This window comes from Melopsittacus undulatus, chromosome 14 (assembly GCF_012275295.1).
Source record: "Melopsittacus undulatus isolate bMelUnd1 chromosome 14, bMelUnd1.mat.Z, whole genome shotgun sequence".
In the NCBI taxonomy this organism is placed as follows: domain Eukaryota; kingdom Metazoa; phylum Chordata; class Aves; order Psittaciformes; family Psittaculidae; genus Melopsittacus; species Melopsittacus undulatus.
In genome coordinates, this window is record NC_047540.1 from 4,480,376 (window position 1) to 4,506,690 (window position 26,315).

A 26,315-nucleotide genomic window follows, 5' to 3' on the forward strand; every position below is an offset into this window, starting at 1 on the left:
CCTGCCAGCTGAGAGGCCAATGGGAACAGAGAGGGCAAAGCTGGGAAGCCTTGGCAAAAGAGGGAGACCTTCAGGGCAAACGGTGGTGGGGATGTGTGAAAGGGAACAGACCTTCAGGTGCACACACAACCCTGCCTGAAATCAATACTACGTAAAGGAAGAGCTGAATGAGCTGCACTCTGCAGCTCCAGCAGTGCCTGGAGGAAGCTGCCATGCAGGAAACACTACATGAGAAGTAAGTATCTGATAACAACCTAATAATGTTTTCCTGCCTCTGAGCTGGGTGAACATGTCCTGACTTCTATGGAGCTGGTGCCAAACCTGCCCTTTCTCAAGAAGGAGACTTAAGAGCTCCTTGTTCACATCTCTGTCTCACACTGCCTTACCAATGGTGTGGCCATCATCTTCTCCATCTACCTGACTGAGCCAGAACTCCAAAAGTGATCAAGTGATGTTCCCCACAAGGATATGTAAAGGAACCGTAAATCACTGCACAGGTAAAGGAAAACCAACAGGGACCAGCCGAGCAATGGTGTACCTATGTTATCCATGGCATTCCAAGAGCTCAGAATCACTACTTGTGTTTTAAAAGCCTGGAGCAAGTCAGAGTCACAGCAATGGAAAAGGAGTTCCTGATCCCCAGCAAAGAGCTGTCAGGAGGAAGGAGCTCAGCCCTCACACTGCTGTCACCCATGAATTATCTCGGAGCTGGGAGGGAAGGCACAGTTTGTACAGAAAACATCTCCACCAGAGGTTTTCCAACAAGAACCTTCTGATCTCTTTGGAGATTCAAAACAAACCACAGATTACTCCAGTTTCCTTCCCACGTCTCCCAGTGGAGATGCTGAACATCATCCTGGGAATGAAGGGACCGCAATGGGGACAGGTTTCCCAAATCAAGCTCTTCTGAAACCCACCAGGCCAAGCACCAAAGGCCAGAAACCTCACAGCAGCTCAGGATGGGAAGGCCCACAGTGACTTCTGGGGCACAACCCATCCATGTCCATGGTAACTCCTCTCTCCTTCCAGTCTGTTCTCAAAAAGATCTGACCCATCCCTGAGCCACTTCTGAAGATTCATTCTTCTATCTGCCTGCAGGGGTAACAAACTCTTCCTAGTACCTGATTTGGAGTCTGCTTAGCTTTCAGCACTAATTTATTGTAGCTATTTAACTGTCAGCTTCAGGCCTGTACAGCTGCATAAATAAAGCTAAAACCCTTCCAATTCCATTAAAGCTCTGAACAAGGGAAGATGGTAAATCTAAACTTGATCTTAAAATCATATTTATTACTGCTCCATGCTAACCTTTAGCCAGCATTCAATTTATCACACGGGCATGAGATAAACATGATAAACAGCATGGAAAACTGTTCTGATAACCACATTTTGTTAAATCCAGGCAGATACATGATAAAACCAAAGAGATTTTTGAGCAAGTACTGGTGCAGACACACAACAAACCTACCTTATCTGCTTACAATGCCTAGAAATGAACACTTGAGGAAGTTCAGGTGAGCACTGCTTTGTTCCTTAACATTTGCTTTATCTGTTTTATTACAGGTAAGAGCTTTGGGTCAACTACAAGCTCTTCCAGAAGATGTAGCCTGCATAAGGTAATGTACCTGACCAGAATTAAGGAAGTCTCTCCCATGCATTAATGTGCTTTTTGATAAGGCCACATTGATGGCAGATTCTCAAACACAACCACACAAAATCCTCAGCCAAGAGCTCTGTGCTGCTCCAAATAAGACTGCATCTCGTGGTTAGGAGAAGCAGCTGTCTTCTAAGTTCATTTGTTATTGAAAACTTAATAGGTATTTTAAGCCATCTGACAAGAAAAAGAAAAAGAAAGAAAGAAAGAAAGAAAGAAAGAAAGAAAGAAAGAAAGAAAGAAAGAAAGAAAGAAAGAAAGAAAGAAAGAAAGAAAGAAAGAAAGAAAGAAAGAAAGAAAGAAAGAAAGAAAGATGATGATATTAAGAGTCTTTTCCAGCCTACATTATTTATGATTCTATACCATGGATGCTACAGCTCCTGCTTCAGTGTTTCACCTCCTTCTACACAAGCAGAGCCCCTGCTGCAGGAGTAGGAGCAGCCCCTCTGCAGCAGGTGTCTCATGTACACAATGGTGTAGGGGTGGTCACACACCTAGAGCACCACAGCAACCTGCAGTGCTGCACTGGGGCTCTTACCCAGGTTTAAGCTTGACGATGATCCATGTGATGATAAGGAAGGTGGTGGAGTCTGCGAGTGGCCAGGTCCTTGGCTGGGCAGAGGCATTCCCACAGGTCCAGGAGAGGAGGAAAAGCCAAGGCCATTATAAAAACTGTGTCCTATAGGTGTCAAACTGCTGGATGTCCTCTTGTACAGGTCACTGCTCCCTGTAAGGGAGTCTCGGCGGGAGCCACTGCCCGTGTTGGAGTTAGCAACTGGAAAGAGGAAGAGAGTCAAGTCGGGTGATGCCAACAACATGCTGAGACAGCCAGAGAGCCCCAGCAAGGCACCCATTAGTAGCCATATAGCACCAGGCTGTTTTCCTACAGGTGCTGCATGTGCCCCAGTGAAATGTATTCATTAATCCACAGCTGATGATCAAGCAGAAATCCCTGAGTTGAAAAGGAGCCTGAATCCCGGCTTTCCTCTTTGGCCATTAGAGCTAAACCAAATCCAAAATGAGATTTATCTATCCCTGTTTACTCAAGACCATGTACAGCTTCATGTATGTTTGCTTGGAATCCTCATGTTCACTTATTCACTACATCAGAGACCAGCTCCTGCTTGCACCAGCTTCATTGAGATGGGAATCAGAAGTCGATTGAACACACAAACCCAATGGGTTTTGAAGAGTTGTTTCAATAATCAAATACACACTCTTTAAATGTGCTGTCAATTTGAGGAGAAAAAAATCAATTTTGCTTTAAAGTCTTGCTTAATAAACAGTGAAACTGTTACCTGTAATGAACCAAGCACCTTTCATGGCTGCACACAAGCTCTAGAAGCCAGAACCTCACATTTCTATTCACTGATTGAGGGAAAACACGTTTGTGCATCTTGGCACTGAGCAAACTCATAACTGAATTCAATGGGTTAAACTGAAACAGAGAAGGTGAATCCTGTTTCCCTGAAGCCAAGATGGCTCCAAATCTCAGGCTGAAGACAAATATCCAGACTAACTTGTGTTTAACACTGGGATTTGACGCAGTGACAGGATGTGCCTCAGCCCTTTTGGATAGAGCAGGCTCAAAAGGCACGTTTTAACTTGCCCTTACACTGATGAAAGCAGGGAAGTTCAGGATAATTACTACCTCTGAGCCTAAGCAGTAATTAAAACAATTGTTCTGCTTCAGAAAACACAAATCTACGGAATAAAAAATACCCAACCCACAGACATCTTTCTGCTTTGGCTTTATTCTGAGAAAAATCTTGGTCTCCAACTGCCTCTAACAAAGGAATCAAAAGAAACCATGTGTGGAGCGTTTCTTGCAACCACAGTAAATGACCTCTTCTTGGTGTACGATAAAAAACCCCCAGAATAAAGCACGGAAAGCACCTCGGGTCAGCTTTTTTGAAGTCATGACAAGTTACTCAGCCATTATCCTGAGGTAAGAAGAGTTTGCACATGGGTGGATGCTGCTCCCGAGCCAATCCCTGTTAGCCCAGTGCCTCCCCCAAGCACAGCAGGTAAAGGCAGGGACATTCAAAGCTGGTTTAAAACTTAATCTGTAGCAACAAGGGGATGACTGATCACGTGTGTAACCAAACAAGTTCATTATTCTGGTACTTCGAACTGTATCATCTACTGAAGCAGTTTCACCAGCAAGTGCTGCACATTTTGCAAGCCAAAGTATTGCAAAGGGAAAATCACCATGTAACCTAGATGGATTTGACCTCCATTTCCATTTAATCGCCAGGCTGAGAGAGCTGGGCTGGGTCAGTCTGGAGAAGAGAAGGTTTCTGAAGGGGAGACCTGAGAGCAGCTCCAGTGCCTAAAGGAAAGCTGGAGAGGGGCTTGGGACAAGGGCCTGTAGGGACAGGCCAAGGGGCAGGGGTTGGATCTGGAGGAGCTTTGAGGTCCCTTCAACACAAACCACTCTGGGACTCTATGAAGGGCTCAGCAGCTTGCACAGCCCCTCAGTGCATGTAAAGCCATCTACACCTCTTTGTTCCCCAGGAAGACCCCTCTGCTCTTACCTGCTGTCCCAAACCCTCCCAGCGCAGAGCCCAACGTGGCACCAAGAGAGCTGCTGCTGCCGAAGCCCAGGGAAGTGTTGGCAGGTTGGGCAGAGCCCTGAGAGAAGAGCGAGCTGCTCTGGGAATTGCTGCTCAGTGAGTTGTTGCCATAGAAGGAGCTGGATGCCAGGTTGTTGGTGGGCTGCTGCTGGGGCTGGGGTTGGGGCTGCTGAGTTCCCAGAGGGCGGAATGGTCCGTTCGTGGTTCCTGCCAGGCCGCCCGCTGCCCCGTTGGCTGAAGCTGCAGCCGCTGCAACCGCTGCAAAGGAAGAAGCAGGGATGAACAAGTCCATTTCCACACCAGTTTTAGCAGTTAACACATGCAGTTTCCCTGTATTTAGTAGGAATCTTTTCCTTTTGGGATGAAAATGTCCCTTTTACATCAAACTCTGCACAAAGTGCCTTCACTTCACACCTGGGCTCTGCAAGCCTTGCACAGAGCTACTGAATACCAATAGTGCCTCCTTATTATAACTGCCTGTATTATTAGAGCTGCGGGGATGAAACACACAAACCCATTCCCTCTCTCCCAAGATCTAAGGTGCAAATCAACACAGACACACACTGGGCAACATCCACTTAAGAAACACAAGTTTGGAAAGAAGCAAAATTGCCCTTTAGTGCCTGAAACACAACCCTGCAGGGCCAGGACCATCAAACTCCAGGACTTTTGGGTTTCAGCCAGTTCTAAAGTAAAAGAAAAAGCAAAATAAACAAGAGCTACAAGGAAACAATTAAAAGGCCCATTTCATAATCTGTTACTAACCCTGGCAAAGACTGCTTACATGTACAGATTCTGCCTCAAAAAAAGCCTTTTAAAGCCTTGAACTCCCAAGGAACCCTAATAAAACCCGACCCAGCTCCTGGCAAAGGCCAGGCTTGTAAGATCTTACGCAAGGTGATCATTTGGGAGCTCTACAGAGCCTAAAAGCTTTTATTACGTGGGAAACTAGATGCCAGCAAACAAAGTCCTATGGAGCCAGGCTGAGAGAGCTGGGCTGGGGCAGCCTGGGCAAGAGAAGGCTCCTGAAGGGGAGACCTGAGAGCAGCTCCAGTGCCTAAAGGGGCTGCAGGAAACCTGGAGAGGGGCTGGGGACAAGGGCCTGTAGGGACAGGCCAAGGGGAATGGCTTGAACCTGCCCCAGGGGAGACTGAGCTGAGCTCTTAGGCAGAAGCTGTTCCCTGGGAGGGTGCTGAGGCGCTGGCACAGGGTGCCCAGAGAAGCTGTGGCTGCCCCATCCCTGGCAGTGTTCAAGGCCAGGTTGGACACAGGGGCTTGGAGCAGCTGCTCCAGTGGAAGGGGTCCCTGCCTGTGGCAGGGGTTGGAGCTGGAGGAGCTTTAAGATCCCTTCCAACCCAAACCACTCTGGGATTTGATGAAATTTAAGGAACTGTCCTGAAACTGCAAAACAGAAGTTTATGTGGTGCTGCCTGTGTGAGGCTGCTCTGGAGGCTCAGCCCACAGTGAGCACACAGATGTTCTCACCAACAACCCCCACAAGGGATCTCAGTGAGGGCAAGTGTGTCATCATCGCCAGCAGAGCCCAAAGGGTTCAGGTCCCTCTCCACCAGGGATGGAGCAGAATTCCAGCTGCTGGGACTGGGACTCACCTGCTTGAGCTGCAGAGGAGCTGATGATGACAGGAGCGGGGGCCACCAGGCGGACGGGGGCCCCCAGACCGTTCCTGGCCCCTGCATTCACCACCAGAGCACCCGTTTGGTCATAGTAAGCAGCAGGAGCCAGCACTGGGTAACCTGAAGAAGCAAATGACAGGGGCAGAGGTAAGGTGACAAGCAACACAACTCAGGGCTGATCCATCACCTTCAGATGAGCACGGTGCAATAGGACTGTGGAGGGAAAATCTGACTGGAAAAAGGCAGCTCCACTTCTCCTGTGGAGGAATGAACTGTGTTAACAGTCTCCAACTTCACACTAGTAAGATTTTCAGGTAGAAAAGAGGAGTTTTTCTCCCTAAACCTACTACACCACATTACCCTCAGTGTCAATTCAGTTATACACATAAAAAAAGAGTCTTACAATACCAAAGCACTCTTTCTTTCCCATTGCAAGTACAAGGTGTGCTGGAAGAACTCTTCACACACATCAACATGCTGCACTTCCAGCTCTCCCACTGAAGCTGTTCAGTGTGCACACAAGCTGGGGATTCCTGAAGGTGTGGATCACATTAATATAGATAAATATAACCTGCTAAATCAAATATGCTGGTTGTACACAAAGCCACAGACTTTCAGCAGCATACAGGTACTTAGGTACCTTGCCATCTAATTCTTCCTGCCCATCGCAGGGGGTCAGAACTGGAATGATCTATAAGGTCCCTTCCAACCCAAACCAGTCTGGGATTCTATGATAATTCTACAGCTAAATAAATGCTTCAGAATGAAGTGTTTCTCTAAGGTGAGGCTGCAGAGAGAATGCTCTCTGTGGACATTTGCTTTGCAAATAAACCCCCCTAAACCCACTAATGAGGCTTTAAGGAGCTCTGCAGATTGCTTGAAAACATGTCTATAGAGTCTGACATTTCACTTCATAACTTAATACAGCAACATCCTCCTTAAGCCATAAAACCCCCCATGTAACAACCTTGCAACCCTTCCTGAGGTCAAAGCAATCCTGTTGTGTCCCATCTGACCAGCTGGACATACTTATGTGTGCCCTCTGCCATTACAGTAATATTCCATATAATGGAACGTCAAAAGCGTGCCCCATGGAGCAGAGGCAGAAGGCACACAGCAGCTCCTCTCTTGCAGAATTAGAAATGAGAATAAATCCTCCTGCCTTTTGTTTTCTTTCCTTAAGCCACCAGTATTTGCCTTGAAGAAATGAGGCAGGGGAAGGCCCTATCCTGCTAAAGTCAAGCACTTGGCAGGGATGGAGAAAGGAGGCTAATGAACAGGACTGAGGTTTTAAACTAAAGATCCCATAAGCTAACATGATCCACACGAAAACCTGAAGGAAGGCAGCTTTCCATAGGCAACTGAGTACACAAACTACTAATGCACCTCCAGCGATGCAGCTGATAACATCTGTGACACAGGCATCTAAACCCTGATTTAAACTAAACCTTAACTGCTGCCAGGTTGGGGGGGTTAACATTCAACAGCCTCTTGAAAATGCTTTGTAAAGCCAGAAATTAATCCCAAACCCTAATTAACCCAGGCTGCTGCTGAATGCCAGGTGAATGGGACACCTCCAGAGACACAGACACAGCTTCCTCAGCCCGCCACTGGTGACACACAGCTCCTCAGAGCCCTACCTGGCATCCCTGCTGCCAGCCCCTGGCCAAAGGCAAGGGCAGAGTTGACGGCTGCAGCAGCCACCAGTGGGTCAGTCTGCTGTCCCTGCTGGTTCTGGTTGGGGGTCAGTGGGCGCTGACTGGCTCCTCCACGGAGAACCTGCAGGAGACAGAGGAACATCACATCAATGGGGTTGCTTTGGGACCCAGAAGCAAGCTGCAACCACCAGAGACTCACAGGAGTGTGAGTAGAGATGCAGCTGAAGCTGTTGAACAATGAGTGTGTGACAAGCCCTCCTTTTACTGAGGACAGAGCTACCTTTGCCAAAACCAGCCTTGACACTACCACCATGGTAAGTACACAAGACCCAGCTGAAGTAATAGACCTCCCTCAGGCTTACTGAGTGTAATCTGGAAGTGCTTGATCATCTGCTGCATCATTTCTTGATCCACCTTCAACACTCATCATTACAAATCAAGCCATCAGCCCCATTCCCAGTAATGGTTGTTCTCTGCCACTGAAACCCCCACTCGAGCAGAACCCTCAAGAAGCCCAGTGTGGGAGCTGGGGCTGGGGACAGGAGGTGACAAGGGTTGTTCCAAGAGGCCAGTCCCCATAGAAAACAGCGACCCAGTGACATGCCACTTGCTCATCACTGGAAATACTGACCAAAGATCACACACTGCCTTTTATATGCAGCTCTTGTGGTGTAAGCACAGGCTGCTCTGAGGGGAAGATGGCAAAGTGACCTTTCCTGTAATTACCTGTGACAGCCTGGGCTCGCAAAAGCCTTTTGCTCAAAGCAGTGATGCAAGAGTCTGCTGCTGCTGTGCAGAAGCTCTCTCAGCACATCCCTCCTCAGGGGGAGAGGTCCCCACCTGAATATCAAAGCCTAAGTGCCTGGCACACGCTCTTAATGCTGCTTCACCTGTGTGCAGGAGCTCTGTGCCACACACTCAAGTCTGTGACCTGCCACATGGGGAGATCTGATGATTAAACTGTCAGGAGCAAAGTGCTCTCCTCCTGATCCGTGGTCCACAGTTGTTGGCGTGAAACATCACTGCTTGTACTATCCAAAAAGGCCTCATAATACAACCCAACCCTCGGTTTGGCTTTAGTTTTTGAAGCAGAAGCTAATAAATTCTGCTGCCAAGTGTTCTCTTCTATAAGTGTACCACAAGGACCAGGAAGGAAGGTCTGTGTCAGTATGGGAAAGGAGCCTCCTCACTCTTTGGAAGGGTAACGAACCCATTTAATCTCTAAGCAGGAAGTACCGTGGGACAGAGGCAAACAAAACTGGAGAAAACCAATGTCAGGCAAGGACCAGAGCTTAAAACCACCAGACAGACAAGCTGGGGCCATGTCAGAGCTGGCTGGGAAAGAGGAGCCTGAGTCTGGTTCCTGACACCCATCCTAGGGGCCCTGCTTTCTCTGAAAGGAGAAAAGTAAAGCATATCCCAGTGTGTGTCCAAGGGGATCATAACCAAAGCAAGGGCAGTGGGACACTTCTCATCCTTCTGGCACTTAAATCACTTGGTTTAGCAACCATCAGTTTAGTCTGAATGCTTGGATTTGTTTTCTCTAAATCTGGAAGCCTGGAGAGGGGCTTGGGACAAGGGCCTGTAGGGATGGAACAAGGGGAATGGCTTGAACCTGCCCCAAGGGAGACTGAGCTGAGCTCTTAGGCAGAAGCTCTTCCCACAGGGTGCCGAGAAGCTGTGGCTGCCCCATCCCTGGCAGTGCTCAAGGCCAGGTTGGACACAGGGGCTTGGAGCAGCTGCTCCAGTGGAAGGGGTCCCTGCCCTGGCAGGGGTTGGAGCTGGAGGAGCTTTAAGGTCCCTTCAACCCCACTCACTCTGTGACTCTATGAACTGAGGGTCAGGAGCTGTCACTGACAGATCAGGGTTCTGCCCAACTGCTGTGTTCATGATGTGATGTTCCAAGCACCCTGGCCCTTACCTGCTGCTGGCCCTGCTGGGTTTGCTGGGTTGTCTGCTGGCTGGCCGAGTTGGTGGCAGCGGCAGCAGCAGCTGCTTGCTGCTGGAAGAGGCTGGCAGGATACACTCCCCATGGAGTAACTCCATAGTACTGGTGAGGAACAACTGCTGGGCCTGAAACACCAAGGACACGGGTGAGCTTCTGCAGCATGACAACAGTTACACAGCAAACAGGCACCAAGATACCCACTCCTTGTGTTTGGTTTAACAAAGCCCATTTCCAGGTGATCTGCACTAACCCCTCTGCACACACAGACGGATTCTGGCAATTATATTCTTTGGTTTTGAAGAGCTCAAAGGTAAGACCTGAAATCCCATCTTTACTTGCTTTTACCTTTTTGGATGAGGTCAGATTCTGGTCCTAGTGATCGTGCAGAACTCTAGGTTTGTTGTTGAACCCTAGCTTTATAGTGGAGGAACAACCACCTCTAAACAGAGGAGGAAAGTACAGAGATAGACAAGTCTCTTCTATCTCAGCTGCCATTCACAGGTCAGGAACATCCATCATTTAACTCACCAGTAAATTAAGAACCCCCCCCAAAGCATCAGTTCCAAGTGTTCAAAACGTTGTTTCTCCAGCCACTCAGACCCACTTGGCATCTGCAACCCACCCCCAAGGAGGCTGTGTGATCCTGTGTCTTTTCACATCCCTCCTCAAACTTCAGAGGCTCAGAAGAAAGGAAATCATCCCAGAGAGCACCAGAAGAAGCCTGAACCGTTGAAGATTCAATGTGTTTCATCACGTCTCAGCACAGCACACACCCTTATGGCAGCCTGGAGTAATCAGTGAGCACTCTGTGCTCAGTGGTGGAGTCCCTCCCATAGATGACACATATGTGAATCCAACAACATTCTTTAATAGGTCTGTTCTGTATCACTGGGAATGGGCAGCAGAAACGGAGAAGCATTTCCTTTGCTTTTCAAACCATCCCATGGGCTTCATCCTCACAGCAGCAATAACTTACACCACACCGTGTTTAAGGCAGAGTGCCACAGTCATATTTCACACTGAAGAATAAACAGGACTTCGGTGGATTCAAACCACACACTTGTTCATATATGGAATAAAAATAGCTTTTATTTTAAGAGAGACAGTTGGTATTTGAGTTCTAACCGAGCCATTTCAGTACTGCTGTGTCTCAGAGGCACTGCAAAGGCCCACAGCAGTAAGACAAGGGGCTTAAAACTGACAGAGGGGGGACTGAGCTGAGCTCTTAGGCAGAAGCTGTTCCCTGTGAGGGTGCTGAGGCGCTGGCACAGGGTGCCCAGAGAAGCTGTGGCTGCCCCATCCCTGGCAGTGCTCAAGGCCAGGTTGGACACAGGGGCTTGGAGCAGCTGCTCCAGTGGAAGGGGTCCCTGCCCGTGGCAGGGGTTGGAGCTGGAGGAGCTTTAAGGTCCCTTCCAACCCAAACCAGGCTGGGATTCTGTTAAATTGCTGGGTTTACTGGGCACCATCAGGCACAGACAGCAACTTGCCTGTCCCACTCAGGTTTGTGTACAGAAACAGGCACTTGTTTCTGACCTTCCAGCCTGGGAATTGTGTAGCTAAAATGGATATAAGCTGCAGGAAATGAAGCATCCCCACCATGGCAGCACCTATCCTGACCTGAGCACCCACAGCCCCATGGCTCATGGGTGGAGTAGAACCTGTTTAGAGGCAGTCAATGCAGATCAGACACCAACTGCTCAGGTGCTTCTGCAACTGCTTCACTTTATGCAAGTAATAACCCTGTGTTTGCCCTCAGGCTACCAGGATGTTGCTGCAACACCCTTTATCTGAGCAAAATTCGGGCACCTCTCTGGCTTATTTTAATCTCAGTTCTAATTATCAAACAAGCACAGTCTGGATGGGGTTTTTTTCCCCTACTAAGAGGCTGCTGATCAGATCTGCAAGAGCCTTAGGTGTTTGAAAGAAGACACAGAGGCTTTGAAGTCTGCAGGCAGCTGGGCTTAAAAGAGCTGTAAGTCTGGCTCAGCTCATTTGCGCACATGGAGAGGCTCATTATTGAACAGTGTTCTCAGTGAGGGCAAGTGTGTCATCATTGCCAGACTTACCCAAACACCCAGAGTGTTGTTTGACTTGAGGAGATCTTGCACCTGCTTTTACACTCAGTAAAGACAGGCACACACGAGCAAATAAAAGCCTTTTTGGGGCCTTTGAAATCAAAGATTCCCATTACTACGTCTCACGCATCAGCCACAGACACCCACAAAGAGTCCTTGTATGAAACAATAGCAAAGCCATGGGTAAGTGTGTTTGTAACAAATCCTCTGCTCTTCATGTCAGCTTTGGCACTCAAGTCTCTTCAAGCTCAAGCCATGCCTGCCCCTCCAGGCAAGAATGAGGGCTTGGGGACCACCACGTCAAAGAGCCTTGAGAGCCTCATGTCTGAAAACACAGAGCTTCAAACTGCATCTACTATTAGTGACTTGTAACTGCTTCAGAATTACCAGTACAGCAATTGAGGGTACTAATGGACTCATGGATTTGTAGGGATGGGGATGAGGACCAGCCCATCTCCAATGGTTCCAATGCAGCTTCATGCAAGTAAGCCCTGTGTCCAGCATCAATGCAGAGCAGAAGCACCTTTGCACGATGCTGTGCCCAAGGCAATGGGGAAAAGCCAGCTGCATGTGCTGCCCCAAATCCCAGCCCTCAGTGATGTGTGCTTGCATTCATACTGGTCCCCAGCTCTGAGCTGGGTCAGCAGAGTGAAAGAGGCTCCTCAGAACCCAAAGCTGAGAACCACAGCACAGGCACATCCAAACCCACTCCCTCAGTCCAGGAGAGCTGCTTTATCCTGCATGCAGCTTAATCCAGCATCCACGTCTCCACAAAGCACAGGAACACTTTGCTACCTGTCCCACATCTCAGAGGGAACCAGCATCTCCAGCTTGTCTTACAAAAGCCAGGATTTCTTTATCTGAGTGACATCTCTCTCAACTGATAGAAGGCAATTCCACACCATTTTCTGAAGGCAGCAGTCATCTTCCTCATGCTTTAAACTCACAAGTGATTTCTTCTTGAGCCTAGGGACCCTTTCCCTCTGCATTAAGATCCCTTCTTTAAAACGCTACTATTGTTGGAAGGAAAAGAGCACTGTCACATTGTCACAGGGCTGACACTCAAGAGTCATGAAAAAGCTGCTGTAATGGCAGAATCTTAACGACAGAATTATCTCTGCCATAAAACACACACAAGTTTCCCCTCTGCTCTAACAGTGGAGCAATAAACTACCAACAACTCTAAACTCATTTCTTCCATCTCATTAACTTCTCCAGGTCTTCCCAATTTCACCCTCCCGTACACATCAGGGAGGCATCTGACTCCATCTGTAACTCTCACCATCTGAACTGTCCCTTCAGTGCTGCACTCCTCACAGATGAAGGCTTTCAGAACTGCTCAAGTTTAGACAGAAAAGATGCTTATCCTAAAGCAAACATCAACCCCGACTCTGTTACGTTGCCATTTCGAGCTGTCAGGGTCCAAAGCCCAGTGAGATGGATGAAGTAACTCCTATTTCTCCATGGTGTAACACTGTAAGTACACTGCAGTGTGTTACACATCCTTGTGTTTGGTTTTCTGGAGTCATAAAGTCTTGAAACAATTCAAGTAGAGACCCTGACGCCAAGTTTTGGGATGCTTTAGGTATCCTGGGGTGCTTTATTTCCTAGTTGCAGATACTCAGGCAGCTGCAGCTTCAATACTGCTGAGAGAAAGGAGAAGAAAACAGGCTGTGGCAAACAGACTTCCTGTTTCCTGGAAATCTGGCAGCAGTTCCATGTGTGTTTCTATGAAAGCAAGACACTGACCTCCTGGCTCTGCTGAACTCCAGCACTGCTTCCAAATGAGCACTGCCTTTAGAAGCACTGAGCTGATGCAAAGAGGCTAAGCAGAATCCTCTTCCTATAGTAATCACTTACACAGCCCCTCTTCTGATAGGGACTGCAACTGCTCATGCTCCAGCACCTCTCCTCTGCTAAATCCTGGCTGAAGCTCCTACTCATATTTGCCATTGAGAGTTCGGGTCATTCATTCACTACCACACATTCATCATCACATGCAAGTTTATCAACTCCTGCACTGTTAGAAATATCCTTGTACTCTCGCTCTTGGCTTTCCTCCATTTAATCACAGTGTCATTTGTTTGCCAACAACATGTTGTTACCTAACGTTAATCCTGCATTGTTATTATGCAATCAGCACACACAACGCTCACAGCAGCCAAAAAGTCCAAAGCCCACAGCTTTCAATTAGAATCTTCATTCTTTACATCCATCCTTATGATGCATTCAAAAAGCCATCCAAGTGGGTAACAGTTGCTGAAATCCCATTTCGGAGCTTGACCTGATGCTGGCTCAAAGCTTAAGAGCTCAGCAGTGTTGTGTAAGAGCTCTTCAACACCCCAAAAAGTCACGTACCAAACCCCAGTGCTCTTTGGCAGAGAGACAGCCAATGTTTTATGGCTTTGATTTGGTACAAGCCACCCCACAGTGAGTCCAGGAGCCGTAAGCAGAGTGTGGCAGCAGCGTGCAGGCTCTGCTGAAAACCACCTCTGCTCTGAACTAACCAGGTTTCACTTCAAGTGCAGGTTTCCCTCCCTGGTGGCTCCAGGACAGCAAAGTGTGGTGCTAACTCTGATCTTCCGAAAGCACGCTCTTCCTTTGTCCTCAAGCCTTAGGCAAGAACTTTATGGGATCTGCAGCACAAGTTCAATGTACAGCATGTTCTTCACACTGCCTGATAAGCTGTTTTCCTGAGCTGTCATCTCAAGATACAGGGATTTTGGCTCTGGCAGTTGGAAAGAGCTTGAAAACCGATACATGAATGTTTGGGAGAGAGATCTTGCATGAAGACAAGAGCCACCATCGCTGCTTGCATCTGGCAAACTGCATATTCATGGTGTGAGCCTTGCAGTGGATACAGGATGGTTTTACCTTGAGGAGCTAAACCCCATGAATTCTTGACAGGCTCTTGCAAATGGGAAAGATCCCATTTGCAGGATGCACTGCAGTAAATCAAGTTAAACAGCACTGAGAGACAACCTTCCTGGCAGGAAAATGCATCCTCATCTTTCTAGCATTTAATAAATCTGTTTGCAAAGGTATCTCTCACTCCTGTCAGTCACCAAAAAACCCCAAACATGCAGCAACATTGATGTCTGCAAGTGTTTCATTCTGGCTTTGCTCTGGTTGTTTATCCTCAGCAGAGACAGAGCCTACAGCAAGTGTTATACAACAATTACCACATGTAAGTGACAGAAAACAGCGTTTCCAAGACAAATCCTGTTTCAACTCACTGATAAACCATTATCTCTCCATGGAAATGACAATGTACTAATAGTCCATTCCACAACCATGCGCTCCAGAGCAGTCCTGGCACAGACAAGGAATGAATGGGCAACTGGGAGCATCTCACCTAACGTGGCAGCGGCTGCGAGTCCGGCGGCATAGGGGTCGGTTCCCGGCGGCGCGGCGCTGATGATGTACGGGTTGGGGACGAAGGCAGCAGGAGCTAAACCTGCTGAAAACATACCTGTCAGTGGAAACAAACTTCACTAGAAGTGCAGCCCTGCCAAAACACCCCTGCCTGGTGAGCACAGAACCTTGGGCTCTTTCAGGACATTAACAGTTTGTTACGGGTTGATTTCTATGGGGAAGGAGCAACACCAGAGTCTGAACAGAGCAATCTGGGGAGGGTACCGTTTACATGAAAGAAACTCAATTCCAAGGATGCAATGTCCACTCAGGAAAGCTGAAGTGGTAAAAATCAAGGGAGCCCAAAGGAGGATGTGGAGATGCTGGGAGGGCTGGAGCAGCTCTGCTCTGGAGCCAGGCTGAGAGAGCTGGGCTGGGGCAGCCTGGACAAGAGAAGGCTCCTGAAGGGGAGACCTGAGAGCAGCTCCAGTGCCTAAAGGGGCTGCAGGAAACCTGGAGAGGGGCTTGGGACAAGGGATGTAGGGACAGGCCAAGAGGAATGGACTTCATTGAGTTAGCTGGGAAGGAGCTTAGGATCATACAGGCATGGCAGGGAATGCTCCCTTCTGTGTGGGTATTACCTTACCCTGCAAGGCAACAGTTTAATCATTAGAGAAATCCCAGTGGGGCGGGAGAGGGGCGTGGAGGGGAGGGGAAGGTGAAGGGGAGCAAGGTAAAAAGCTAAACCAGTTTGATTCAGGCCTATCCCCAAGCCCCTACAAGCAAACAAGTACACTGTGCAGAGTGGGAGAGCCCCAACCCATTTGTACTGGGCTTTTGGGTAGGAAAGAACAACAACTTAAACTGCTTACTGTGCAAAAAACATTTAACCCTATGACAGTTTAATCATCCAGGAATAGCCCTGCTACAGAGCTATGAGCTTTATTCCTAATCCATACTCCTTTAATAATATCAACCATGTGTTTGCATGAATTACATCTTTAAGTTAAAGACGGTCCAGGCAGCTGAGCCACTGGACGTGTGTACAGACGCATATGGAGTTGTGCATTGCTGTGCTCACCCCAACTCATGTCTTGCTCACAGCATGGATTTCAGAGCACCCTCCTTCTTGAGCAGCCCCCTCAACACAGGTAAGTGTCACTCCTGCCAGACACAAATGCTCTGGAGCTTGTAAAGCAGGCAAGAGATACCTCCAGGACTCTTCAAGTGCATCTTCAAGCAATGCACTTCTGCTTGTGTGTCGACTGCCAGTCACAGAACACAGTGAGGATTGTCCAAAACCCACCTATCCTTTTTCCCTGGTCTTTTCCCAATGTGTTCTGTTGATTAAAGCCCAGTAAAATGTGGTGTATATTACCTGTAAGACTTACCTATGTGAGGCTGATGGGCAGCTGCCAAGGCGTACTGCTGCTGCTGCGCTGCTGTCAGCTGCTGAACAGCAAGTGCATTCGGTCTTTGGAACAACTGAAGGGACAGAAGCACAAATATGGTCCTTTACTCTTCCTTTAAAGCAATTCCTTTACACTCAATTTTTTTCATAACTACAGACACTCTTCTTGAAGGGAAAACATTTCAATAGGAATTGAAAAACACCAAACTCTTGAAACGATTTCCTATGATAAAGCTGGAAGAAACAAAACCCACTTGAAGTTGTCAATGAGCCTTCACTGAGCTAAGAGCCACAGACAAAATGTACATTTCAGGCTTCCCACTCCTGCAGTTCCTTTCCCAGATCTAACAATTCTTTCCAAAGCAGTTCCCTTGTTGAGCTCTAACACAGAAATAACTGCCTAAGCATCACTGTTGGGTGTTAATTCCCACAAGGTCCCACACCCAAGGAAGACAAAGCCTTGGAACCAGCTCTTCTTTTTGAACTCTTCAGCAGCTATTTAGTTTAATCATTCAAACAATGTCCATCAATCCCCTCCTAAATGTGCTGGATAATAAACCCACCCACCAGATCCTAATGTAGGTATTCCCATTGCTTTAAAGGCTCTGATTACTCTGAGTTGGGCCTTTAGCACACACTTGGCAACAGGCTTTCCTCACTAAGGAATGCCAACAAGCTGCTATGCTAAAAAGGACTGGGTATTTTAGGGAAGGCAGGGCTAGCTATGTCCCTTTGCCCTCAGCTGCAACAAAGGGCCTTGCTCTTCTGTGAGATATCATAGTTACAATAGGAAAGCAATAAAAGTTGATGATTGCTGCCCAAACTAGCAGGAACAGGAGCAGATTGAGAGGATCACTGGATCTAGGCCCAGCATTCAAGCCAAGCCAAGAGCAAAGCCAGGACTTGGGTTACTGCTCCGGGATGAGAAGCTGCAGCCGCCTGCGTGGGAGAAGGGTCAAACACACTGGGCTGAGATAAAGCTCTGTAGTATTGGACTCTGGCCTCGAGTTTTAATCCCTGCTCAAGTACAAGCAGTTGAAATCCATTATTCCTTGGTTGGCTCCAGATTGGTACTAGAGATCCCACAGCAGGGCTGTGACACCGGGCCTGAGCTGCTGTTTGACCTGTAAGTCACTTTAAGGGCTTGAGTGTGGGTTTGGGTTTTGTTAAGCACTTTTGATTCATTTAAAGCTCTTCTCCAAGGCAAACTTACTAAAGGTAAAAATGATTAATACACACACAAGCACTGCTGGTAACTGCTGCTTCCTACGGTCCTGAAGACTGCAGCTCAGTGGCCATGCTGAGATCTCCTGCCTCATGCTCCCTACAAGGACACAGGCCGCACTCTACAGATAGCAGAGAGACAATGAAGCCATCCCAAATCTTCCTCCACCCCTCTCCCCAGGAGAAGAGCCTGAGCTGGTGCTGACCCCATGGCGATGGAAGGTGTCCCTGTCCACACAGGGAGGTTAGAACAACATCATCTTTAAGGCCCCTCCTAACCCAACCCATTCCATGGCTCCCTGACTCTCCTGAGGACTGCAGCAGGATCAGACCAATGGCCAACACGTTACCTGCTGTTGGGAATTGTAGTCGAAGAGCCCCACGGTGGCTGCGGCCGAGTCCACAGGAACCTGAGTGCCTGAATAATCAAACTGAAGAGGCTCCATGCCAACATGCTCCATAGGATCCAGAGGAACACTCTGGGACTCGATATTGGAGAAGTCCTCCACCGGCTTGGCACCGTTAGTACTTGCCAGCTGGGCTAAGCCCTCTGATCCGTTCTGGTTTGGGCCCAGCAGATCGACCTCACTAGCAGAGTTCTGGCAATTCCCAGGCGTGCGGCTGCAAGGAGAGATCCATCCATTTAATCCCACAGCACAGATTAACAGCGAGACACAAGCACTCACCACATCTGCCTGCAGGTGGCATGATGAAGGTGAGGGGAAATAAAAGGACACTGAAAGAGCTCCCTAAGAGTTCTACAGGAGAATTTATGTCTTCAAACAAACCACACCCCCAGGCCCCCACCTCAAAGAGCTGGTGCAGTACAAATGTAAAACCAGACAGGTTCTTTTACCTCCTCACTTGAAAGCCTGTGTTACAAGACAAGGAATACAGGAATGCCAAAGCTCTTTAGGAATTCTGAACTATGCAGCACTCAGCTGCTGTATCCCACTTGAAACCTCTCTAAATGACCTAACACAGGCCTTGGGCTCTGCTGGGAACCGGTTCACCCCAAGGCAGGGACCAGCATGTTGCACTCCCCAACACTTGCTCTGCTTTTAGAGCTTTCCTACATGTCAATGTGAGTGAGTGGGTAAGTGAGCAATACAAATGCACTGATTACAGCAAGAGCCATCCTTTCAGAAGGCTTTAACCCCTTGAGAGCTACAAGGAACAAGCCAAAATCCTAGCTATTATGTAGACCAGTATATAAGCATAGTCAACCTCTTCAGCTGATAGTTCCATAGGAATCCCGCACACAGGAATAAAGGAAAGGTGTGAAACTAAACCAAGATCACAACAGACAGAACTAGAGCTCACAGATGTTATCCTCCACCTTCCCAGTGCTTCCCTGGCTGCATTAGGATGCCTTTATGACACTATGTCAATGACTGAAAGGCTTTTTCACCACACCATGGAAAATCTTTCAAGGAATATTGTCTGTGTGCTGGGTTTGGCTGGGGAAGAGCTCATTTTCTTCCCAGTAGCTGCTATGGGGCTTTGCTTGGGATTTGTGCTGGAAGCAGACCTAGAGTCATAGAATCAGTGAATGGTTTGGGTTGGGAGGGACCTTAAAGCTGGAGCCCTCCTGTCCGGGAGATGGCTGAAGCCCTGCCTGTGATGCTAAATGGTAAAGGAATTCCTTACTTTGCATGTGTGCTTTTGCTTTACCTGTTAAACTGCCCTGATCTCAACCCAGGAGCTTTCTCTTTTGCTCTTCTGATCCTCTCCCCATCCCACCAGGGAGGAGTGAGTGAGCAGTTACGTGGTGCTTAGTTGCCAGTTGAGGCTGAACCACAACTGATTAGCTACTACCTAACGGGGCACGTACCTGAAGTCTTTGACATCTGCATCGATCCCATTCTGCACAGGCAAACCATTGGTTTTATCCATCACATCCCCCTCTTCCTTCAGATCTCCTAATTTATCGCCATCAAATGTGCCCTTGTTCTTCTTATCCCCTTTGTCATTCTCATCACTCTCTGCATCCCTTGGCCCCTGAGCAAAAGAGACAGTATTTGAATAAGCTTCATTTTTACATCAATTCTACTTTCATTCTGAGCTTGTAACAAGTCAAAGGAACGTGGTCACCATCCAACAAGTCGCTTGCAAACACTAGTTCCTACAAATAAAAATGGAAAAAAGGCAAAATAGTCCAAAATAATGGAAGAAAGAAGGGAATGAGCTCTCACTCTTTCACATTTTATCCATTTAGCATCTTCTATTTAGTGACTGCTTCTAAATGCTCAAAAATCCCACCCTAGACGAATGTTAAGGAATACTTCAACAAACCCTCTTTCTAGATGGGATTTGGGCACTTCCAGGTTAACCCAGGGGTTTCTCAACACAACAGCAGGTAGTGAAAGGGTACAAAAGGAATCAGAGCCTCTCAAAGTTACTGTCTCAGAGGCTGGAGAAACCCATGTGCAGGAGCAGAATGGGATCACCTCAACACTGTGACCTGCACAGTGAATTCCAAGGTAGGGCTGATTTAAGAGCATTCAAATCAATCATTAGGCTGGTCACTGGTTCATAGAAGCCTAAAGCACATTTTGGAGGAGGGAAAGGAATGGAAAGGAAAATAAAGGAGAAAATAAAAAGGGATTTGATGGGTGATTTTACATCTGCAGCTTTTCTGCCCTTAACGTCTGTATTTTCTTTCACTTGGGAGAAGAACCAAAGGGGATTATGCCAGGGGCAGAGTTGTGAAAACGAAAGGGACAGGAAAACCAACATAATTTAGGATAAAAACCAGCAAGGGACATCTAAACATATTTATCAGAATGGCTTTGGTGCTGTCACACAGACAGACATTAAACCCTCCATCTGAGGGCAAACTGCTCTGTATGTAACAGGGCAGAACACTGTATTTGAATCCTTTTTCCATCCTCTTAAATTGGAGGGGGAATTTTTTCCTCCAATATTTAGGAAAAAAAGGATTGGTTTAAAAGTTATTATCTTCTGATGATGCTTCTTAAAGAAAACCAACCCCTGCTTGTTAAGGGCAGATCTGGCAACGCCAATTGTAAGTACAGATGTGGTGCCCAGTTCTCCCCCTCACCATGGGATATACCCTGGGGAGACCCCTGGTTGCAGAAGCGGTGACCTGACCATCAGTGTGATGGAGCAGACTCTTCTCTAAGCCCCAATTCTGATGATAAATTGGCTCCTTCCAATGCTTGCCCATTTCTCAAACCTTATCTCTCTTAGGCTCAGGGTTCAACAAGGTTATCGGGCACCCAGTAATGAGGGACAAGATAAAGAGGATGGAGGAAGGAAAGCACAAATGAGCTCCCTGAAGAGATGAGCAGTCCAGCAGTGACAAACTTACTCTGCTTTTGTGCCTTGTGACAACCCCTGGTTGAGCAGTGGCTGAGGAGGTGCAGCCCCTACTTCCCCACCACAGGAACGGGGCCTGATTGTGCCTCCTTTCCCCATCCCATGAAGCACAGTGACTACCATCACTTCTCCATGGGAAATGATATGCCCTTTAAAGCATTCCCACTTGGAGTGGCTTCTGTAGCTACGTTATGTTTCTAGCATCATTACATGGAGCTTTTTGTTCTCCACCAGCAACAAAGCAGCCACACGTTCATTCAGAACCACAGGCAGATGTGCACACTCCTCCCAGCTCAGGTCGGGGGTCACTGCTGCTGGGGTGATCCAGGGAGCATCAGGAACCTTCACATTCCTCACACCCATTCCAACCCTGCATCCCCAGTCAATAGCAAGGGGTAAAACCTGCCTGGTTTAAGACAGGGAGCTAAACAAGAGCAAATTAAAGAAGGAACATCTGCCTTTAGGGATGGATTAACAACCAATCAAACCAAGCAGCAAATGGAGAAAGGAACATAATGGGAACTCAGGTGTCAGCACACTTACAAATCCTCCTTTCCTTAGGCAGGAATCTCCAGGAGATGAGCTCAACACATACTCCACCATGCTAACTCCAAGTCCTCCACTCTCTGACCGTGGTGAAAGCACTGAGTTGACTTCACTATTCACATGAAACCCCTGACCAGGTCTTCTCTGCACCATAATTGGTTGGGAAACAGAGTGATCTGGAACAAAAACATGGATAATGCTTATAAGTAGATCCAACTATTTACAGGAGGCAAGTCATCAAATAATTACTCTCTAGGGTCTCAACTGCACTATGGAGTGCCAATGTTTTGACTCTGATGATGTCCATTAGACAAAGCAGGATGGCTGCTTGTTTTTTAACTACTAGAACCTGGAAGCCTACATTCAGAGTCTAAAATCAGAGCATTTCAGAGACTTCAGTCTCTAAGGAAAGGTTGTAGTTAAAACCAGGAAGTTGTAGGGTTCAGTTTTAGTACAACTCTTGTATTGGTACAATGAAAAAACAGTCAGCTTTGGTTTGTCATTTCAAACATTATCCTACTGTTACCCCAGCTCTCTTGCCCAGATGGAAGTACCCTATTCATGTCATGACCATATCTTCTCCTACATAAGAACTTCATTTCTTCTTCTTCATCCCCTGTCCTCCTGCATCAGCCCCATTTATCACCCCTGCCAAGTCCTCTGCAAGAACTGGCTGGGCAGGGGAAGGGAGCCTGCATCAAGCAAGGAAGGGGAGCAGCTCTGCTCCTGCCTGCAGGGGCTGGCAATGCTCAGAAGCAAAAATAACAGGCAGCAGATACAGTAGTTGCCAGAGGATGGTAGAAGGGACATGCAATGATATTGATACTGAGCTGCCTTATAAAGCAGGCATAAGCTGGGGAGAAGTAATTCTGTTCTGTTATTGGTCCTGGCTACGCTTCCCTGCCCTGTCCCTCAAGCCAGCACAAGCATCTAAAATGGACTAAGGGAGACTTTTGGGGGATAAAGCTAACCAAGAAAAGAGACAAGCTGGTTTTAACAGGCCAGTCCTCCAGCAGTTTTCATTGTGCTGCTGTATAACCACTCAGACACCAGGAACAGTGGTCTTTTCTTACAAAAACCCAGGTTTCATTAGTCTGGAGAAGGCTCCTGAAGGGGAGACCTGAGAGCAGCTCCAGTGCCTAAAGGGGCTGCAGGAAACCTGGAGAGGAGCTTGGGACAGGGGATGTAGGGACAGGCCAAGGGGAATGGCTTGAACCTGCCCAAGAGAGGGGAGACTGAGCTGAGCTCTTAGGCAGAAGCTCTTCCCACAGGGTGCCCAGAGAAGCTGTGGCTGCCCCATCCCTGGCAGTGCTCAAGGCCAGGTTGGACACAGGGCCTTGGAGCAGCTGCTCCAGTGGAAGGGGTCCCTGCCTGTGGCAGGGGTTGGAGCTGGAGGAGCTTTAAGGTCCCTTCAACACAACCCATTCCATGGATTTGAGTTCCACTGTTCCTGGAACAAACTCATCCTCTCGCCAGGGCCACTTCCACAGCCACCTCCGTGTTGTGCTCCTCGCTTTGGGGCAGGGACTTTGAGGAACTGCTCCACCTCTGGCTCTTCTCTCCAGTTGAGATGAGCCAAAAGGGAAACTGGGACCTCCCTGACTCACCAGTGTGGGCCACGGCTCAGCAGTGGAGGCTGTTGAGGTGCACAGGACTAATTGTGAATAAACAAAGGAAGAGATGAGACCAAAGGCTTTGACTCATGGACATTTGGGATGAGCCAGTGTAGGAGTCACCTCCCCCAGATCTCCACACGCCTGTGGAGGCTGGGACCAGCCTCAGCTGAGCACATGGTGAGAGGCTTTATCTCCTGGTCACAGCCCATTTAAGTGCAAGTGATAAACCCTACCCTGATCACTGTCCCAGAACCTTCCCACTAATTGAAAGCATCACTTCTTTATAACCTGAGTGGTTGGGGGGTTTGGTTGGTTTAGCATTTACAAAATTAGGGGGGTTTGGGGGTTCTATTTTCTTGTTCTTGAGGTTTTTTTACTCATCTTGTTCTCTAACACCTTTGTCTGAAGCTCATCCCAAGGCAGAAAATACATCAGGAAGCTGAAATTGAAACATTAAGGGTAACCTAAAGCTTTGAAGCAGGGTGCACATATTCACATTAACCAATCTTTTAATACCTATGGATATGTTTAAATCACAAAGCAATGTGGGGGTCTCTAGGACAAAGCAGGTGTCTTTGAAAGCTGAGTTGCACATCTGTGTTCAACCCCAACTAAATCAAGTAAATAATGGAGCTACCTGATGTTCCCCAAGCACTGTCTCTCCACTGATCTCCCAGAAATATCCCTTTTGGTCCATCTTTGCTGGAATCATCAGATTCCCAAAACTTTTTACCCGGCAACAGCTGCTGCAATTAAAGAAACACAACAAAAAAGAACACAAAACAAAACAAAGCATGATTAAAAGAAGTAGGAAATGCAAACAGAAACCATAAGCGTCTCCCTTGGGAACATGGATTAATCATTCAACACCAGCTGACATGCTTCACCATCAGAACACAGATACCCTCAGTGCTGAGGTACCACTTGCATCCCCACATCCCTCTTGCATTCTGAAGTGCTTTATGAAGCCCACACGTGGAAGCACACTCATACCATTGACACTGGCCATACTTGAGAGCTGCTTGCAAATATTAGCAGGAGAAAGACCCTGCTCTGATCAGAGGATTCTCATGTGTTGTGACAACCTCCTTCATCCCATCCTGGCCAAGCCCAGGACATTCTGCCGTCCACCTGAGCTGAGATGTGCCTCAATTGCCAATATTTCCAGCACTGATTCTTGCTGTCAAATCCTGAGAATACAGACCCAGCCCATGTAGAGCTGCACAAACCAGGAGTACCTGGGAGATAAGGAGAACCAATACATGACATGAATATGTGTGTCCAAAGCACAGCAACAAGTTGTGTCAGGAAGTGGAACACACAGAGTGAGCTGCTCTTTGTATCCTCGTGGCTCATTTCAGCAAATTCTTCTACTTTCCTGACCATCCAAAGGGGGTCACAACCCCAAAAGACCATCTCCTCAAGCTAGAAGGTGCCTTGAAATTCATTCAGCCTGGTTTTGATTCACCCAGCCCTTTTCTTAAGGGGGAAAACACATCCACTTACCAGCAGGATCCTGAGGAACTGCCCCCAAACACCCTCCTATGGTTTTGCAGTGAACCACAGACCAGGACTAGAAAAATCTCAACCACTCCCTCTCCTGTGCACACACCCCCTTAACTGCACAAACAACAACTCTGTTGCCTCCAGTTTAATCTTTTCCATCCCAGAAGCATAAAGCTCCCAACTGGAAGCTCTGTAACATCAGCAGAAAGAGAAGTGTTTCTTTTCCACACGGGTTCCAGCTGCATTTAGATGCTGGGGAAGGGGAAAACCAAATGCCAGTATTAACAGATGGCAATGGAACCCTTGTGCTGTCAACTTCTGCTCCAACCCAAACTAGAGGGTTAGCAAGCAGCAACCATCCGAACTATTAGTGACTCCTGGCCAGGAGATGAAGTGTTCCACAAGGAAAGTTGTCAGCTCCAATAGAGGGAGGGGAAAAACGGTATTTGAAGTGAATCTCATCCAGTTCTTCAGATGAGAAATCAAAGAAGGAACATGCAGCAGTCTGGAACAGGACCACTTCTGGAACTGGGAACCAGTTGTTATTAAAATTGACCCTATCTCGTACAAACATAATCCTTCTGAGCCCTCTTAGAAAGGACTTACAGAGTTAGGCCAATATTCAATATATCAGAATGGGGAGGAGGGGCTGACTTGCACATCCACAAAGGCAATTCTACAACCCACAAGTACAGAGCCTGTGCTTAGAGATCCCACTGCAATGGGATTAGGAATTAGACAAATGAAGTGAACTGATCCCCTCCAGACAAGGCAAGCATGAAGATAAGAGGAGCCATCTGTGCCACTGCAGAGCTCCATTCATCTGCAGCAACAGGTAGGAGGAGGAGCACACATTTATGGCTCAGATTTGGGCAGTGCTGCAGGTTTACAAACACTGAGATGTTCTCTGCCCCCCAAAATAAGCTGCTGTGCATGTAAAAAACAAGACAGGGAGGCTGAGCACACCATGAGCAATGGAGAGGCAACCCTCAGGGCAGCTTCTGCCACTTCAGGGAGTTCAACAGGAAGCAAGGGGCAGCATCCTGCCTCTGGGTCAGACACAGGCTGGGGGAAACTGGATGCAGCAGCCTGAGGAGAAGGACTTGGAGGTGCTGGTCAATGAGAAGCTCCCCATGACCCAGCTTCAGTGTGCTGAACCTCCCCATGTGCACTAAAACCCACAGGGGACAGCACGAGAGAGGGAGAAATGCTCAGCAGATGAAGTGGGAAATATTCCTTACAGCATTTCCAGCGTAGGCTGAGGTTCACCATTACCCCTGATATTCATCCTGCAAAATGCTGGGTCCAATCCCTTCCATGTTTGAAGGGAAGTACCTACCGGCTGCCTCCTGTCTCTCTGCTCTCCTCCTCCTCTCACCCTCCTGGGTTAAGTTACAGCTGCTCCTGTACTGCAGACCCAGGCTTATCTGACAGCATCACCCACCACCAAACCAGGAATGTTGCTGCAGTTCAAAATGCTGTAACTCACCGATGACAAACACCTCTCCCAGCCTCTGCACTGGCCATGAGCCCCAGAGATACTGCACCACTGTTCAGTGTTGCAAAGCTGCAGATAAAAGGGATTTATGTGAAGAAGAGCAGATGCCCCAGCCTGCTCTGGAGCCAGGCTGAGAGAGCTGGGCTGGGGCAGCCTGGACAAGAGAAGGCTCCTGAAGGGGAGACCTGAGAGCAGCTCCAGTGCCTAAAGAGGCTGCAGGAAATCTGGAGAGGGGCTTGGGACAAGGGCCTGTAGGGACAGGCCAAGGGGAAGGGA

At 48.0% G+C, this 26,315-nt stretch overlaps 1 protein-coding gene and 1 non-coding gene across 10 annotated transcripts in view; both read right to left on the reverse strand.

Annotated features, from left to right (window-relative positions):
• PUM1 (pumilio RNA binding family member 1) overlaps window positions 1-26,315 on the reverse strand; it is a 53,955-nt gene that overhangs the window by 12,273 nt on the left and 15,367 nt on the right. For 3 of the 9 annotated variants that reach the window (XM_034069192.1, XM_034069185.1, XM_034069191.1), the window contains 11 exons: window positions 23,673-23,778; window positions 21,417-21,595; window positions 19,366-19,532; window positions 17,882-18,152; window positions 16,288-16,381; window positions 14,898-15,014; window positions 9,441-9,592; window positions 7,502-7,640; window positions 5,838-5,981; window positions 4,189-4,485; window positions 2,190-2,426 (listed from right to left, as the gene is read on the reverse strand). In XM_034069192.1, the coding sequence (XP_033925083.1) occupies window positions 2,190-2,426; window positions 4,189-4,485; window positions 5,838-5,981; window positions 7,502-7,640; window positions 9,441-9,592; window positions 14,898-15,014; window positions 16,288-16,381; window positions 17,882-18,152; window positions 19,366-19,532; window positions 21,417-21,595; window positions 23,673-23,778 (1,903 nt within the window). Of the gene's footprint in view, window positions 1-2,189; window positions 2,427-4,188; window positions 4,486-5,837; window positions 5,982-7,501; window positions 7,641-9,440; window positions 9,593-14,897; window positions 15,015-16,287; window positions 16,382-17,881; window positions 18,153-19,365; window positions 19,533-21,416; window positions 21,596-23,672; window positions 23,782-26,315 lie in introns of all 9 variants that reach the window. The other 6 variants (XM_034069186.1, XM_034069184.1, XM_034069190.1 and 3 more) reach the window with 3 other exon arrangements.
• Window positions 11,445-11,528, reverse strand: LOC115945520 (small nucleolar RNA SNORD103/SNORD85). Its single transcript, XR_004079831.1, has one exon. It is a non-coding gene; the product is annotated as a small nucleolar RNA SNORD103/SNORD85 (small nucleolar RNA).